This window comes from Arvicanthis niloticus, chromosome 8 (genome assembly GCF_011762505.2).
Source record: "Arvicanthis niloticus isolate mArvNil1 chromosome 8, mArvNil1.pat.X, whole genome shotgun sequence".
In the NCBI taxonomy this organism is placed as follows: domain Eukaryota; kingdom Metazoa; phylum Chordata; class Mammalia; order Rodentia; family Muridae; genus Arvicanthis; species Arvicanthis niloticus.
In genome coordinates, this window is record NC_047665.1 from 12,249,856 (window position 1) to 12,268,528 (window position 18,673).

The 18,673-nt window shown below is 46.9% G+C and overlaps 1 protein-coding gene across 5 annotated transcripts in view; it reads right to left on the reverse strand.

Annotated features, from left to right (window-relative positions):
• Positions 1-270: 270 nt before the first annotated feature.
• The window catches only part of Secisbp2 (SECIS binding protein 2), a 31,618-nt gene continuing 13,215 nt past the window's right edge, over positions 271-18,673 (reverse strand). For 2 of the 5 annotated variants that reach the window (XM_034510098.1, XM_076939028.1), the window contains 11 exons: positions 17,149-17,351; positions 12,067-12,189; positions 10,705-10,794; positions 9,829-9,961; positions 7,924-8,090; positions 7,081-7,219; positions 5,382-5,538; positions 4,389-4,609; positions 2,083-2,237; positions 1,535-1,724; positions 271-1,030 (listed from right to left, as the gene is read on the reverse strand). In XM_034510098.1, the coding sequence (XP_034365989.1) occupies positions 927-1,030; positions 1,535-1,724; positions 2,083-2,237; positions 4,389-4,609; positions 5,382-5,538; positions 7,081-7,219; positions 7,924-8,090; positions 9,829-9,961; positions 10,705-10,794; positions 12,067-12,189; positions 17,149-17,351 (1,682 nt within the window). In that variant the 3' untranslated portion in view covers positions 271-926. Of the gene's footprint in view, positions 1,031-1,534; positions 1,725-2,082; positions 2,238-4,388; positions 4,610-5,381; positions 5,539-7,080; positions 7,220-7,923; positions 8,091-9,828; positions 9,962-10,704; positions 10,795-12,066; positions 12,190-17,148; positions 17,355-18,673 lie in introns of all 5 variants that reach the window. The other 3 variants (XM_034510095.2, XM_076939027.1, XM_034510097.2) reach the window with 2 other exon arrangements.

The following is an 18,673-nucleotide window of genomic DNA, read 5'->3' on the forward strand; positions in this document are numbered from 1 at the left end:
CTGACCCAGTCTTCCACTTTCTCTTCTCAGCACAGGCCGCTCACTCCTCAGAGGCTATGTTGAGTGCATCTGCATTCCTGACATGGGGCAGACTTGGGCAAAGAGATGCAAAGGTCTCAGGATTCCATTAGTCCCTGGCTCTGGAGCTGGGCACAATGACTGGGCCTGTCAGACCACCGCAGTACAAGAGAGGAACAACTCAGTACAAAACTCCAGTGTAACAACCTGTAAGGTTGACTGACACCTCTCACTTAAGAGAATAGTCTGAGATGAAATTAAATAATCAGTCTTTATTCAAAACAAATAAGCCCTCTTGCTTGCAGGAAAATATGCAAGTAAGCTCCATCCTCTAAGACAGAAGCCACATTCATCCTATGTGCATTTAAAAAGATTTGTAGACACCAAACTGAATCTATAAATTTGATATATACTGCTTCTTTGGAAAGTAAAAACTAAAAGCATTAATTTATGTCAAAAAGTCATGTTAGAAATGAATTTTCTCCTGAGGCTCACCTAAGCAAATCCTTCAGCACAAGGCGGCAGGGCTCCGCCCTGAGGAAGGGCCCTCTACAGTCCCCAGAGCACAGCTCCAGTTCCACCATCCCCACACTTGGATGGGCGGCACTGTAATAGTGGGTCCTAGGCAGCCACAGTTCCCAGGACCACATTCGCCAGCATCTTCCAGATCCAGTGTGCAGAGAGAACCAAAGCTGAATCACCAGGCTCTTAGGAAAGGTGCCCATGGGCACATCTGAACATCCATCCTATGGACTCAGTGCTATACCAGGTGCTTCCTTTGCCCTTAGGCCAGTGAATTTCCAACTCAACAGTCACATAAATACATCAGGCCAGTAAAGACTAAGAAGTCTTTTTTCCTGCCTCCCCCATCCTTACCCAATACACAGACACACAGGCAAGAACTCTTCTTATAAATTCAAGTTCATCATCTGAGAGGTTGATGCCTCCAGTGAGTCTTCCAGCTCCAGGGCACGCTGACTGTATGCTTCCAGGTGCTTTCTCCAAATCTCAACTGAAACAGGAGAACAACCCAAGTGACAGACACTAATAGGTCACAAACCTCCTTCAGAGGCAGGAATGAGTTACAGATGTTCACTCTGCTCAGGTCCCTGATGAGCTCTACTTACCCCACACCCCATCTGCTAGGCTGGCTCTCCCCTAATGACCAGTATCAATCAGAGCCCCTAAAGAGCACATCTCAGTGGACAATGGACCTGAGAGAATGCCTTTGCCCTCCCAAGTTGGTCTTAGGTATAGCTGCCTGTAAGCCACCTCTGTCCACACTTGGCTCAAAGTCTAAGACCATCAATGGTAACTTGCAGCTTCTGATATCTGCTGATTAAGCTCTCAGAGGCGATGGGCAAGAGTGATGGCTTCAGTCCCGTCTAGACCTACCGTGGCCTACTGCAGCTATTTTTTTTTTTTTTTTTTGGTTTTCGAGCTACTGCAGCTATCGTAAGGCACCAGTGCCATGCTGCCCTCCTACCCTCCTGAGGTTCTTTCCCCGAGCACTCACTATAGTGTGGCTCCTCTCCAGTGGAAGCTAGGGTGCCTTCTTCAGTGGACTGGATGGGGTCCTGCATGAGTGGGCTGGGAGGGGTCTGAGGCCCAGGTTCTCCTGCCTGCTCCTGTCGCATCGTCTCCAACATGGTCTTGTATGCCTGTCGGGCTGCCATGGTCAGCTCAACCATCTTGTGGAACTGGTCCTTGAGTACAAGAGAGCACATTGCAGGATGTTTCCCTCCACAGCAAAGCAGAGGAAACAGAGGTTGTGGGGCCTCTACCTATGGCTGTTGCCAGACGAGGAGCCTAACTAAATATTTAGGCCCATGGTGCCTCTATTGGCAATAAACCTAGAGTCAAGTTTAACACTGAGTCACTTTACTCAGTGCTATTATGGAGACAAAGGCTACTGCTTTCTGAGAAGGTTCTGTTTTGGGATGAATTCTTCTTAGGGTCAACTTAACAGACACTATGGCCTGCATGTTGGTAAGCTTATGTCACAGGCCATGACCCCACCTTCTTCCCATGGACAAGGAACTAAGACACTGGGGCTCCACTCACCTGGGCCCCGTCGTAGCTGAAGATTCCTACAATGCTGACAGGAACTGCTTTATTCAAACTCCGCCCCAGTGCCTTGCGGTTGAGTGCAAACACGAAAGGGATGTTCTGCTCGCAGGCGCAATCAATGATGGTGTGCAGCGTGTCATCCAACCCACCTGCTCAAACACAGGTCCACAGGACACAGGTAGGTGAAACATAGCCCACTTACAATCACAATAAAGTCAGCTGCCCATACCAAATTCCACCAGGAAGACTCATTCTCTAAGGCAGACTGCACATTTCCCACTGTGCCCAGGGTAAATGAAGAGTTAGCACCACTCTGTAATAGGCCACTGACCACTGCTTCAGACATACCAGCTCTGTATCATCTCCACCGTCTTAAAGACAAGTGCCAAGTCCTCAGTTACAGATGAGAACTAGAGGCTCGGCTAGGCTAGGGTGCCATCACACTGCAGGGCAGTGCCTGGCTGGCACTGGATCCTTGCTCTTTACTAGCATGGCCTGCTTTGATGAGGTACCAGCAAGGCTGACACAGGAGGAGGTGAAGGAGCACCCTGCACAGGTAACATACCTGACCCCACCTGAGGATGACTCAGCAGAGGGAGTCAGGGTGCTGGGACACACACCTCTATGCTCCAACAGCAGCAAGAAGGAATGAACAAATCACCTATTTACCTCAGAAATCGAAGACCTCAGGAATAAACTCACAAAGCTCTCGAACAATTTTCAGAACACCATCAACATGCTAAAGGAGCAGAACACCTTGACCCCTGCTCTTTCACACACTTAACAAAAGGAACTAAATGTCAACTACACATTGACTTTGAACCCCTGACCCTTGCTCTTGGCACAGGATGACCTAAAGAGATCAAATGTTCACTCTACATTAATCTTGAACTTTAAAAGCTTGAAAACCGTGTGGGGCAGGGAAGGGAAAAGGGCAGCAGGCTGCGTACCCTGCCCTGTGCACTGCACTCTCCCTGGACAGCTGCAGGTGTGGCCCTGGGCTCTCAGACACCCTCTCATGCCATCACTGCTCTACAGCCTTCCCCTCAGGAAACCACAGAAGCATGGAGGCACCAGCTCTGACAGCCCTCCGACAGGGCAGGGCTAGGCATGCACAGAGCATGCAACACGCACTGATGGCACGAGGAAGGGCTGAGGGGTAGAGCTAACTAATAGTCAACCTGCCTCCCAAGCAGGAGACAGAAAGACCTACCCAGGAGGCCTATGACTCGGCTCCACTAGAAGTGGAGCTGTTAGAAAGCTGAAAATGCATCAGGCAGTGGGAGCCAAACCACTTACTTAGGGCTATGGGAGGAAATACTCCAGGGTCTGTCTAAGGGTCAGCTGCTGAGGTCTCTAGAGAGTAGGAAGCCTAGGCTTGCCTTTTCCATAAGCAAGCCTGTGTGACCACTTCAGTTTAGTCTCTACCATATGGCACCAGCAGACACACAGACAGCCTGGAAGGTCACTAGCTCCCTGCCATGTTCTGGCTGGTGTTAATCGTGGAGCAGCAAGGCTGGCAGAGGTGAGCTGCTGGGTTGCACATGGAGAGCAGCGATTGCTGCTCCAAGGTCTGGGTGACTCAGGCCTATTAGGAAACATCCAGGTTTGGAATGGAAATGGTGACTGGAGATCATGGCTCGGGACTCAGTGCCAGGATCTGGACTCTTACCTCCAAGTGTGACTTTGGCTGAGTTGAAAGTTACACACAGGTAAGTGGAATAGGCCAGGGACATGGCTCATGTGTCCCAAATATTCCCCTCCCTTGCCGTTCTAGCCGAATGAAGAGGGTGTGTGAGTGAGGGATGCACTCTTCCTAATGAGTCCTTCCACCATGGAAGCCAGGACACAACACGTCAGGCAAGTCCTCCCAGAGGCATGATGGGAAGGCAGACAAGTTCACTCTCACCTCACACACAGCCTTCTTCCAGGCCAACAGATGGAGTACTGTGACAAACCCACATTAGCAATGAGTGAGCAGAGAAGTTTACCACAGACTGAACAACTCTGCCAAGGAGACCAAAGCCCCCTGCGAGGGCTCTAGCAACCCCACTGGGCTCTACAGCTCCAGCTTGGACAGCAGACTCACCCTCCCCTGTTGTCAGAGGAAGGCCTTTGATCAGGAGGTTTAGTTAGTGTTAGGTAGGACTCAGTTGGTAGCACACTAGAAAGTGACTTCTCTGTTGAAACTAAAGCCAGCTGCCAAGGTGCCCACTGACCATGTGCACGGCTCACTGTGGGGCAGATTACTGGGCACTAGCACGATAGCCCATGTGCTGTGGGTGCTGCAGGGCTGTCACCTTTAGACTGTGTCTTCTCACAGTTGGGAGAGATGATGATGCACTTCAGCTTCCTGAGCTTCAGGTGTTTCAGGACCTCCCTCAGCCCCAGCACGAGCCGGCGTTTTGTCTTGGCCTTGACGGGATCCTTCTGGTACATCCGGTCTTGGAAGCGCACCAGTTCCTTGAGCAGACCCGTGACACAAGCATCTACTTCTTTACTAAGCATCTGGCTGCAGTAGCTGAAAGGAACCCAGGGACAGGGAATGCAGACAGCATCAGACAAAAGCCACAGAGACACCAACACTCACCAGGACCATGCACCTCCCTCTACCACAGTGGGGAATGCCATGGGAGGCCCTGCCCTGCATGCCTTGTGCAGGCTCTATCAGGTTTCTCCTCTATGTGTCACCCTGCTCTGAACACAGGCACCTGGACAGGCTGCCCTGAGGAGCCCTGTGAACAAGGAGGCATGAGCACTGTTGACTGCTTATACCCTGGAGAACTACACTGAAGCCAGGAATGGCAGGCCACACCTGCAACTCCAGTACTCAGGGGCTGAGGAAGCAGAAAAGTGAGTTCAAGGCCAAGGCTAACAGTAAGTCTGTCTCCCAAAAGGAAAATACATAAAAAGGAAGGAAGGAAGGGAAGGAGGGAAGAAGGGAGGGAGGGAGGGAGGGAGAAAACAGAGGACAGTCTGGAGGGAAAAAGAAAGGGACATGACACTGAACCTGGAGGACCCGGTTATTATCTCTGCCCCTCACCCTATCCCAACTTCAAACATGACTAAGGACACCTCTTCAATCATCACTGGCGGGACAGAACCATAGTACACTGAACCAGATACACACTGCAATAGGATTCTATCCCCACTGCATAACTAGCTACTCGGTTAATTTCAAACACAGGATTAAAATGCTTTGCACCAGACACTACAACCTACACTGTTGCCTCCCAACAGGGGGACGTCAGAGCCAGCCCCAACCCAAGCCCTAGCAGCCAGTGCTCACTCACTCCCGGAACCTCCGGCTGTGGATCTTGGGGAAGGTGGCACTGTCAGGGGTAGGCTGGCAAGCCTCTGGGTCCCTCTGGAACTCTGTGCCAGCTGGCTCTTCTGACTCACCCTCAACCACAGGTGTAGAAGACACTGATTCTTCTGTCTTCTCTGGACCTTCAGAGAGGGGGGAAAAAATCACTGTGCATCTCTGCAGGGCTTCACACACAGTGATGGGCCTGCAGAGCAGACGGTCTTGGTGCCAGAGACTCACCAGCAATCCAACTTGCGCAGCGGGGAAAAGAGGAGCACTGCAGCTTTAGGGGAGGCAGGGACTGCTGGGGTGGCTTTCTGGGCTTTCCTAATGCTCCCTCCCCTTCCCCATGTCTCTGTCCTTACTCATTTTCATTGTGGTAAAATAAAGAAAAGTTACCATTAAATGTGCAGTTCAGTGCCAAAATCTACCTTTTACATTTGGACTCTAAAGAAAGTTTAAAAAGCAAGGTTGGCTGCTAAGCACAGTGGAACCCACTTTAATCCCAGCACTCAGAAAGCTGAGGCAGTGACCTCTGTGGATTCAGGCCTGACTGGTCTTTATACTGAAATCCAGGCTAGCAGGGCTACAAGTGAGACCCTGTTTCAAACAACAACAAAGAACCCTAGAGTTAGCAGCACACAGGAGGCTGAGGCAGGAGGACTGCCATGGATAGGCTCAAGGAAGGCCTAGGCCTAGGTCAGTTTAAAGCTAGCAACCTCAGCAAAAACCAAAATCACAACAAAAACCAAAGCAACACAGAAAACCAAATCCAAAACAAGCAACACAAACATATTCGTGTTGAACTGTGGCCATGTGTAACGTACCAGATGGAGTCAGTAATGGAGTCAGTAATAGCTCGGCATCTCCAACCAGTTACTTCCACAGAGCACCAGAGTGAAAGCAAGGTAATTCAAGAACACACTCCTCAGCCTGTTGTGGCAAGCACATCACCCTGGGACAGGGTGGGAACACGGATAAGGCTTATCCACACAGCTGTGACAGAGAGGTGTGGGAGGAGCTGAACAGCACGCATGCTCCAGGAAGAGCTCGTCTTTTCCTAGAGACACCAACTACACTGGAGGGTAGACTCATGTCCACTAGCCACCCTCTGCCCTTCCATACTGGGCACACTTACGCAGCCCGATACATACAGTACTGAAAACACTGTACTGGGCCACAAGCCAGAAAAGGAGGTGGAGTCAACATGGCACACACCACAGTGCAGTGACACAGTCCTCTGGTTGGTACCAAATGGGGGCAGTACCTGGGGAGGTCACTGGGCTGTTGGCTCATGCTGTGCAGTCCTTCAGCTACACACATGTGCACCACGCACACTCTCTGAACATACAATCCATAGAAAGTCTTCTGAAAAACCCAGACACATTCATTTTTATGACACACTTGGTAAATAGCCTTATGGTTGGAAATCCCAGCATCATCCCAAGACCAAACCTTGGGAAGAGGCTCCTCTGTCTGTAACGCTAGATTGTGGAAACCACATCCTCCAGGAACCATGCTGACTTGCATTTTATTTTACCACAAGGTCCATGTGTGTGGGGTTGGCAGAGTCCAGTTTTTACCACAGCTCACCATTCTCACAGTAGCTCCCACCTCAAAGATTATTTCAGGTACACACATACACCCACACACACACACACACGCACACTCAGAGAAACTGGTACCTGTGGGGTTGTCCTGGCTTGGGCTTTGGTTACTGGCACCACTCTCCACGTCCTTCGAGTCATCGCTGGCCACCGTCAGGCTCACAGCACTTTCCTGGAGTCGCTGCTGCATCCTTTCTTGCCGTTCTTTCAAAATTATCTTTAAAAAGCCAAACCGAACCAAAACAAAACAAAAACCAAACCAGAACAGAACAAAACAATTAAAACACCCTACATACTTGCAATTAAAAGATAAGCTCTTCTTCTGCCCAAGAAGTGTCCGAGTTCAGTTTGCCTAGTCATGCCTCCAGATGACTTGCCCCTGCATGCCACGACTGGCATGAGCAACACAGTTCTCTCCGGAAACACAAGACTCAGGCCAGTTGTGTGGAACAAGAGTTACCCACCACAGACATTTAAACAGATACAGAGCACGCATCGTAGGGCCAACCGGTGAACAGAAGGTGTGCAGAGAAACTTCCACAGTCACTGGCAGAGTGCCAGGAAGAAGCATCGTATGTGAAGGAAACTGCAATTCCCCCATGCCTGGTGCCTGGACTGCCACACAGGAACAAGAAGACACTGTCTTTGCCTCACATCCACTGTCTTGTTGGGAGGGTAAAGGATCATCTGCCAGAAAAAACTGACATGATCTGGCGAAACACCAGTTTGTAATATAATCCTTAACAGTCAAAGGTGTGGGCCTGTGCTCTGGGTCAGTGGTGGGATGCTTGCCTACGTAAGCAATGCCCTGGCTTCATTCCCCAGAACCACTGGAAAGACAGAAGGGCCGAGAGTGGCAGGCAAACAGACAGAGGCCATCAGTCTTCCAATGTCTTGCTTCCATGGAACCAGTCCACATACCTTCTTCAGTGAGGTGGGCTTCTTGGCCTTAGGTATCTCCCTCTGCTTCCCCTTCTTCATCAGGGGGGCACTGGAGTCCAGGGGGTTGTGTGGGGTCTTCACCTGACTGGAGCGGCGCCCCCTCTCACCCGAGGAGGCCTCCTTAGAAAGGACAGGCACTGCTCCAACTGTAACACAGGGGTGCCATATGGTCCCTGCCTGGAGGTCCTGGCCAGCTCAGTGCAGGCCAAAGATCAATAACTGTACCTACTACCTTGTCCCAAGAGCTCTCAGAATTTGTCTAGGCATGTCTCTGCCACTCCCCTATGGAGTGTCATGTTAAAATAACTAGTGTTCCATCCACGCAATCTCACTCATGCAGTCCCTGAGTCCCTTACACTTGTCCAGGTAGGCTGCTGCTCACTCACAGCACAGCAGCCTGCAGCTACAGACACTTATCCTCATATGCTGCTGGGAGCAGACACGTGACTAGATGGCCCCCATTTACCCCTGCTCGCTTGCCTGGCACCTAATGGCACTACTGAATCCAGCCCCTCATCTGGACCTCTAAATTGTACAGTTGAAAAAAGCTGAACTTATATAAACTTCACAGCAACAAACCAAAGGGGCTGGAAGTTAGTCCATCATTTGAATGCTTGCTCTGTAGTCATGAGGATCCCAGCACCCGTGTACCAAGCCAGGCATTCTGTGTACATCTGTAACCACAACTCGAAGGGGATCAGAGAGGAGACGACTGAGGCTTGACAGTTTCTGGCCTAGCTGAGAAGGGAGGAGCCCCAGGTTCTGAGAGAAACCCTACTTCAAAAGAAATGGACAGGACAGAGTGATGGAGAATATCCACCACCCTCTGCTGGCCTCCATGTACCTGCACATGTGACATACTTGCACATCCACAGACGTGCCACAGGAGCGCTCCACTTGTACTGAATATACCCTGTCCAGAGTGGTGTCTGTGGTGGTCTAAATGAGAAAGGCTCTCACAGACTTACATATTTGAATGTTTGGTCCCCAGCTAAAGAAAACTGTTTAGGAAGGACTAGGTGTGGCCTTTCGAAGAACATGTCAATGGGACGGGCCTGAGGTTTCAAAAGCCCACGACAGATCCTGCTGCCTGTGAACAGGATGTAAAGCTCTCAGCCACTGCTCTAGCACCATGCTATGTCTGCTTCCCCCCATAATCATTATGGACTAACCTTCTAAAACTCTAAGAGGGGCCTCAATGAAATACTTCCTTTTGTAAGAGATGCCTTGGTCAAAGAGTCTCTTCCCAATGAGAGAACAGTAACGAAGACATTACCCCATTCACCACACAAGGGAGAGCCACACATGCAGAATTCAGAGAAGGCCCTGAGAAAACAGCACCTTACAAGGAGATTTTATGTCACAGAATCTCATCATGTAAGGGGTAACTGGGCCAGCAAATGGTCAGCCAGCAGGAGCACTAGCCCTGCAATGACAAAGTGAGCTCCAGCCCTAGAACCCACAGTAGGATAAACGGGATGTTTGGGTTTTCCAAGACACGGTTTCTCTGTATAGCCCTGGTCATTCTGGAACTCAGTTATTAATCATTACAGATCATACTTAAATATATTTGAGATTTTTTTTGAGACAATACTCTCACCATGCCCTGGCTGTCTTAGAATTCCCTATAAAGACCCTACTGACTCATCTGAGTTTGTCTCTGTCTGTGGGGTGAGCATCTCATCTGCTGCTCTGTTTGTTCTGTTTCCACTGAACTTGGCACTCCTGACACTAATCAAGTGGCACAGATGTTCAGGCTCATTTCTAGATGTTTCCACTCTCCTTCACTGTCCATGTTCATGTTTATCCCAGCACCCTCTGTGGTGGTGGTAAGTAACTTTATGAAGAAGAAACTACTTAGAGAACAGCCCCTGGGGAGCCCACCTGAGAACACGACGGGTCTGGAGGACGGCTTGGCATGTGGGGCATGCTGCTGTTTCTCCAGCGCGGCCAACATGCCCCCCAGGTCCAGCTGCACTGGAGTCTGGCTCTTCTTTCCACTAGTTTTAAAATCATTCTACAAAGTACAAATTTACAAGCTTACTCCTAATACTGTATTTTATACACCAAGATTTACATTTTCCAAAAATAAAAAGAAAATGAATAAAGACTACATTTTTTTTTTGCTTTTGATTTCATTAAATCAAATAATTAAAAATCCACATTATCTGCCCTCATTACTGTGGTTGGTTATTCCTTTCCATTTCTATCTGCATTTCCACTATGTGAATTTCAGTATGTGAATTAATAGCACATACTGATAGGTAAGAGATCAAATTTTACATGAAATCTTTGGCTACAGTAGTCTTTGAAGACGGGATGGAGGCATTCCCTGTAATCCCAACCATTAAGAGGCTGAGGCAAAAGGACTATTTCAATTCAAGGCCAGCCTGAGCTCTAATGTGAGACCTTGTCTCAAACAAACAAACAAACAAACAGATAAACAACCCCCCCCCCCCACACACACAAACAAACACCCTAAACTACATGTCTTCTGGCTCAGAGCTGCCTGGCTGGCTGGAAGAATGCTCTACTCTTTAGTACTAGGCAGTCTGTCTCCCTCCTGACAACCACTGCAGTTACTAGGTCTAATGACAAACGGGATGAATTGCTTCAGCTTAATAGTGACTCAGTTGTTCTCCCTAGAAGAATACAGCAAAAGAAATTCCTACGCAAAGACATTTGGAGAGCAGATTCTCTCTAGTTTGTGTACTAGGACAGTTATACCAAAAGCAACAGTGGTTGTAATCTTAAACTGACCTGTGTCTGCTGTTTACTGTGAAGTTTCGGCGATTCCCCTCTGTGTTTTCTTTCAGACGCAACTGACAGAATGGGGAATTCCTCAGCATCCTGAGGAAAGAAAGCACACCATCAGCGTCCTCCATGGGTGAGGAGCAGCTGCACACAGGCTTTCCCTGATGCACACCTTTTTCTATTAAGAGCCACAAAAATTCTCAAAGGTGATTATTACACAACATCTTCAAAATGCTACCATGGAAGTTTGGGCTTTAAGTCTTGGAACCTGCTTTAAGACCACAGTTCTAATACTCCTGCTGCCCAGGACCCAGGACTGCAGGAGTCCTCACAACCCACCATACTTCCTTATTAGGAGTTTATCAAAACTCTTGTCCTTTAAAAGACTCGTGTTTTTCAACAGAGAAACCCAGAAAGCCACTATCAGCAGATGTAAATATTCTGGGATTTATACCAAACAGAGTGATAGACAAAGGCAATAAGCCTGCTAAAAACAGTTTAAAATCACTTAAAATTATCTTACATCATTTTGTTGGAATTTTGTCAGCATTTTGGGTACCTTGCAGCAAAGTCACATGGGAATTAAAAGGCTTCAAAAAGCATGACATTTTGCCCTACACCTAACTGCTATTCTGGAGTGTTCCAAGACTCCTTGGGAATGACCTTTCTAGTTCTGTGGGAATGTCCTGGGCGGTTCCTTTGGGAGATCTTGTGCCTATACAAATAGCAAGGCTCCCAAGTCAGGTATGGAAGAGTGAAAAAGACAAACAGGCCAGTGTGAAGAACAGGATGGCTCTTTAGTGTATGTGAACACGATCATAGGAATCTTAGAACAACAGTGAGTATTTCTGGAAGTTACTATGTGGGATTCTTCTGCCTGGGGTCTATAAAAAACTGATGGAGTTTAACTTCTCTTTACTAGTCAAGAGTCTCACAAGAACTTGGCGAGAAGGCGGCCTGTGAAAGCTGGCACTGGGAAGGGAGGAACACAGCGCAGGGTAGAATGGGGATGAGCAGCTGTTAACCTCTAGCCAGTTCTCTCCAGTGTCCACCTGCTCAGGAGCTTACCCAGAGCCCTAGAAGATATCCTGGGAACAGGAGGAAAGGGGAGGACAGTGTGTTCGTTCTCTTGTAATTGACAGTTGTCACATAGTCCTGGCTATCCTCTAGGTTCACACTCTGTGGAGCTGAGGATGACTTTCCAGTCCCAATCCTCCTGCCTCTGCCTCCCAACTGCTGGGAACCCAGGCTTGCACTACCATGCTGGGGACTCTCACATTCTGGAGCAGCATGAAAAGGTTTAGATCTTCCATGTCTAAGAAAACCCCACACATTTACCACATAAAGCTCATAAGTAAATTCACATACTTCAATCCTCGGTGGCTCCTGAACCGCCAGGACTTCATAACTTGACTTAGACTTTTCTTTCTTTTTCTTGTTCTTTTTGGAGCTTTCGTTTTGTTCAAGTTCACCTCCTTGTGATGCTTTGGCCTAGACAAAATAACAAAGAGGCTGGCTCAATATTAGGTACTCTTTCAGAGGTCCTGAGTTCAATTCTCAGCAAACATATGATGGCTCACAACCATCTGTAATGGGATCTGATCCCTCCTTCTGGCATGCAGGTATACATACAGATAGTAACTTCATATACATAAAAAGAAATCTTAACAAAAAAAAAAAAAAAAAAAAAAAGGAAAGAGAAAACTGTGGATCTTACAGTATTTAGTGACTCTCTGACCTGTGTCAGCACAAAGTTAAAACAGCAAGTGTAGTGCTTTTCTGGAGACTGGCCCTGGACATGATAGAGTTGAGTACCTTCAGAGGGTCAGACTGTCAAGGAGCTGCTCACAGTCAATGTGTGCTGTTCTTGCCAGCACACGGCAGGTTTCTCTCACCTACATGGGCACCAGACTCCCATGAGCTTCTGAACAAATACCACCCTGACCTGCTGGGCTGACCACCACTTCCCCAGGCTCCCAAACATGCTGCTCTTGCCTGAGGCTGATATGCCCTGGCTTTGGGTTTTTACTTACTACTTATGCATGGACTGGTCGTTCTGTCTGACCCAGCTCATTTCTAGGCTACTCCTCCATCTATCTGACAACTTTCTGGACTTTGTTCTGGGAGCACTGGCAACTACTCTGTGCTCTGTATCTATACAAGTTCATCCTTTCCCATCAGACTGAACTCTTTCAGCACTAGAATGCTTCATGGTTTTGGAACTGTTCTATCCCAGCAGAGTTCCTACCAGGAGTAAAATGCTTGGTAGCTATAGAAAAAATGAGCAACCTTACTAACCCAAAAAGACTGCCTGCTACATTTAAGTAAAAAAGTCCAGTTTTTAAAGGATTGTAAAAATGCTAATTATGGTTTGCTTGTTTGATTATATAAAAGTCTAGGCTGTAAATTAATGGCAGTGCATGTGCCAAGTCCTGGGCTGATTCCCCAATCCCAAAGGAGGGAGGATACAAGCATAAAATGAAACTCAGTGTCTTACTCAGCTTAGTCAGTGTCTATTCCTGCTCAATATCATGGATGTCACTTACTGGCTTGCTTCTCCTGGCTTGCTCAGCTTGCTTTCTTATAGAACCCAGGGCTACCAGACCAGGGATGGCACCACCCACAAGGGACCCTTCCACCCATGATCACTAATTGAGAAAATGCCTTCCAGCTGGATCTTATGGAGGCATTTCCTCAAGGGAGACTCCTTTCTCTGTGATAACTCCAGCTTGTGTCAAGTTGGCACACAAAACCAGCCAGTACAACTCACCCCTTGTCAACTTGACACACAAACATATCACTATTAAGCCCCAACCCTTACTTTCTTATTCATCCCCAAGATCTAAATAACGTTAAAAGTCCCACAGTCTTTACAAATTCTTACATATTAAAATTTAATACCTTTAAAATATCCAATCTCTTTTGAAATTCAAAGACTTTTTACAATTAAAAGTCTCTTAACTGCGGGCTCCAGTAAAATACTTTCTTCCTTCAAGAGAGAAAAATACCAGGGCACAGTCACAATCAAAAGCAAAATCAAACTCCAACCGTCCAATGTCTGGGATCCACTCAGGATCTTCTGGACTCCTCCAAGGGCTTGGGTTACTTCTCCAGCTCTGCCCTTTGCAGCACACACCCTGTCTTCTAAGCTCCAGCTACCTGTACTCCACTGCTGCTGGTCTTGGTGGTCATCTCATGGTTCTGGCATCTCCAAAGCACTGCTGTCTTCCACTGCGACAAGGCTTCACCAATAGCCTCTCATAGACTCTCTTCATGGTGCCAAGCCTCAACTCCTTTGCATGACCCCTTCCATCCTGGACCATTGATTGCAACTGAGGCTGCACCTTCACCAATGGCCTTCCATGGCCTCTCACAGTGCGGAGTCTCAGCTGCTCTCATGACCTTTTCATGTTTTCAAAACCAGTACCAGCTGGGTGACTCTTACACATTACCAAGAACAGCTGCAGCACGAGGTACGACCTTGGCTATCTCTGGAACACAGCCTCTTTGTGCTCTCTGAAAACTTTCCAGAAGATTTCGCATCGATGATTCTAGTCTCTTCTTAATCACCACTAATTTCTTAGCTCCAGCTAACCAGCATCAATAGTCCCAGTAAGGCAAAGGTTTCGTTTTAGTAGTTCTGGTATCTTGTTAATCACAGCTGATTCTTCAGCCCCAACTAACCAAAACCATAGAATCTTCACAATCAAAACAGCAATGGCCCTGATGAGAGTTTTTAATCTTCCCTCTGAAATTTCTCAAGCCAGGCCTCCAACTTCTGCACTGTTTTCAACATTATCTTCCAAGCTCCTACAGAACATCCCACAGAGCTCTTAACACCCAATGGCTCTTCTAGCTCAAAGTTCCAAAGTCCTTCCACAGCTCTCCAGAAAACATGGTCAAGTTGTCACAGGAATACCACACTATGCTGGTATCAATTTGTCTTAGGGTTTCTATTCCTGCACAACATCATGACCAAGAAGCAAGATGGGGAGGAGAGGGTTTGTTCAGCATACACTTCCACATTGCTGTTCATCACCAAAGGAAGTCAGGACTGGAACTCAAGCAGGTTAGGAAGCAGGGGCTGAGGCAGAGGCCATGGAGGGATGTTACTTACTGGCTTACTTCCCCTGACTTGCTCAGCTTGCTTTCTTATAGAACCCAGGACCACCAGACCAGGGATGGCACACCCACAGGGGAGCCTCCCACTCCTGATCACTAATTGAGAAAATGCTTTCCAGCTGGATCTCATGGAAGCATTTCCTCAAGGAGGGAGGCTCCTTTCTCTGTGATAACTCCAGCTTGTGTCAAATTGACACACAAAACCAACCAGTACACTCTGAAAAACAACAAAACCTCTTCTTAATCTGTTTTTTGTTGTTGTTGTTTTGTTTTGTTTTTTAAGCCTGCAGCATGGTATACAATACTCTCCTAATGCTAGCTTCTCTGAAGGGTGGAAATGAAGAACTACAGACAAGGGCCTGGGCCCAGGTTCAATCTCAAGACCAAAGTGAAAAAAGTAACTGAAATTTAAAAGAATTCAAATAGGTATGGAAGAACACTCAGATGACTGACTCTCACAGTAACACCTGCCATTTGCATAACAAGATTTCACAATGGAGAAAAAAGTGTATCACTCAAAGCAGGACTGTCCTAGCTGTAGGATGCAAAGCACCCCCACTAGGCCTCTGGCCATGCAGACCTGGACCAGGCATTTATCCCACAGGTTCTGCCTCTCAAGAGCTGGGGTTGTATCAGCTGTCATGTTGGTCAAGCATGGTGTCTAACTTTTATTACAATTTTTCTAAAATACTTTTTGTTTGATTCCTTTCTTTCTTTTGAGGCAGGGTCTCCCTGTAACTTGGGCTGTTCTGTAACTCACGATGTAGACCAGGCTATTCTCGAGCTCACAAAAATCTGACTGCCTCTGCCTCCTAAGTGTGTGGATTACAGGCATGTACAATGATATAGGGAACAACTGTTTTGAGTATTCTGAAACAGATTCACTCCTGTGTGTTTCCTCACTGTGGACACATGACCAGCCAACACCTATCTATCCTGCCACCATGCCTGTTATACCATGATGTATGCTCAAACTCTGAGACAAAGCAAACCAAACCCTTCCTTCCTTGAAAACAAAAAGAGAGAAGCTTAATAAAAAACCTGCTGCCGGGCAGTGGTGGCGCACACCTTTGATCCCAGCACTTGGGAGGCAGAGGCAAGCGGATTTCTGAGTTCGAGGCCAGCCTGGTCTACAGAGTGAGTTCCAGGACAGCCAGGGCAACACAGAGAAACCCTGTTTCGAAAACCCAAAACAAAACAAACAAAAAACCCAAAACAAAAACAAAACCTGTTAATTTAGAAGACACACATCCCTCACCATGTCTTAGGACACTTGCTTAGATGACAACTTAGAAGCCAAAAACAATCACCAGACAGAAGGCTCCTCTGCCACCTGTACTCAGTCACTAGAGAAGGCCAAAAAAAAAAAAAAAAAAAAAAAAAGACTGATGTGAGTTCAAGGCCTGAACTGCCATGTGTGACCCCCACCTCAAGAAAAAACAAAACAAAACAAGGAGGGAATAATCTACTCTGAAATCCTGTCTTGTAACAGGTAAACTTAGTATTATGTGATCAAATCTGAAATTCAATTATTTTACTACCATTACTTTAGTCGTGTATATTTATTTAATTGCAACTGAAAAAAGTCTGAAGGAAAAAGATGCATCAAATGCATATCAGAGCAGAAACTTTAAGGAGCATCTTTTCTTCAAAGAATTCAGGAGCTGTGTGTCCTGTTGTGGCCGAGTACCAGCATGTCCAAAGGACAAGGGTGTTCTCTCTGTCTCTGTCTCTCTGTCTGTCTCTCTCAGGAAACAAACACACACACACTCAGCCCAGCTGCAGTCTTGCCAGACACGTCCTTTGCTCACAAAGAAGAGCTTTCTCATTTCCTGACTAACATCCCATTCTTTTATCAAGGCTCAAGTACAAACTGCTCAGGCTGGTTGGTATCGGACAGACCACACCACTCTCTGATAGGACCCAGGAAGGATGGTGCCCAGCTGGGGCTACAGCAAATCCATACATTCACAATCGAGGCATGCCTCGTTGTCCCTTTTTCCTATCGTGGTACACTTCATGTAACATAAACTACATCCAATATGCTTAAGTGTATAGATCAGTGGCATTACATCTATATACACATTAATGTTACCAGGTAACTCCAGAGCTTTCTCAAGCCTGTCACCATTAAGCACTAACTATCCATTCTTTTCCCAACCTGACATTTAACCATCTTAACTGATTTGTTTGTTTTTTTGAGACAAGGATTCACTATGTGGCCCAGGCTAGCCTTGAATTTACAATCCTCCTGTGTCAACCTGCCAAGTGCTGAATTCTAGTTTCTGCCACTATACCCAGAGCCATCCTTGATCTAGTAATGCATACCTTTGGAGCAGGATGAACACGCTTTTCCCTGTTGTAGGAGGAATCTGAAGATAAAGCCTCACATGTCACACTAACAGTTTTAACGTCAGCTGATGAAGTAGTCTTCTTTAGGTTTATCATGGAAGTCACATTTTCTGTCACTGCTGCTGAATCTGAAGACACTGTCTGCCGAACAATATAACCCATTGGTGTCCAAGACAACTCTGCTTAAAGATAATCACAATTATTGAACGATCTCAACAGTAAACCAGAGTTCCCCGATTACTCAAACATTCAGTTAATGTGATAATTATTTTATTACTCACAGCATAACAAAAATGACCGTATCAGCTAGGTGGTGGTTGTAGAGAGAATATCTTGTGTACTGAATGGATACATCACCTGTTAATTAAAAAGCCTATGGCCTATGGCTTAGGCAGAAAATAGAGGTGGGACATCTGGGAGGAGAAAAAATTCTGGGATAGAGTCAGGTGGGAAATTGGCCTGGGAAGATGTGAGGAGAGAGATGCATGGTCCCTGAGCACAGGTAACCAGCCAATGTGGCAGAATGTAGGTTAAAATACATAGGTTATCTTAAGTTCTGATTCTAGTCAGAGAAGAGCCTCGCTATACAGCCAAGGTATTTGTAAATATATTTTGAGTCTGAGTCTTATTTCTAGGAGCATGGGGCTGGGAGAAAGAACCGGGCCCCAACTTCAACAAAATGGCATTCAACTTAGAGCAATTAGAACCCAAGTTCAACTTAGAGCAATTAGAACCCAAGCTTACAACATGAAAAACCTGGATAAAAAGCTGGTAAAAAAAAAAAAAAAAAAAAAACCAAACCAAACCAAACCAGTCAGTCTAGCAGGACAAGAGGTCTGGTCTCTTCAAATAAATAAACAAGTAAACAAACAAAAACAGACCAAAGCCAAAGCTTCCAGAAAGCATAAAACAAGCTGCAAGGAAGGGAGTTTCCTGGCCAAGGAGCAGGAGCCTACAGAGAAATAGTTTGGAAGGTGACTTCTTAAAGAAGCCCCTACTAAATTTAAAAGCAGAATATAGAAGTTGGGGCTTCTCTCAAAAGCAGAGTGGCCCAGGGGGAGGAACCAGGCTCCAGTTTCCACCAAGGCTGAATGTAGCCAATATGGCAGCAGATGGTAAAACCAGGAGACCTCCTGGAGACCACAGCAGCTAGATAAGCCACTTCAGGTTCTCCCAAGCTTGGCATGGTAAGTCAGCCAATCCTGTCCTATGGGAATTAAAGCTTTGCATTCAATGTTGGGGAAAAATGCAGCCCTAGGTTCAGTGCTAAATGTGGAAGGCCTAAACACCTCTCCCTGTAAACTAAGGGTTAGGGGTGTGGCCAGGCAGAGCACTGTGTCTGAGCTTCCTAACAGCAAACATAGGAGACAGAGGCAGGCAGCTCAGTGAAAAAGAGCCTGGTCTACACTATGAAGTCAGAGTGGGACCTTCTGCTATCACTTGCAAATGACAGTCTAAGATTCAAAATGACACATTTTTTTTTCCTTAAGGGTTCTATGCA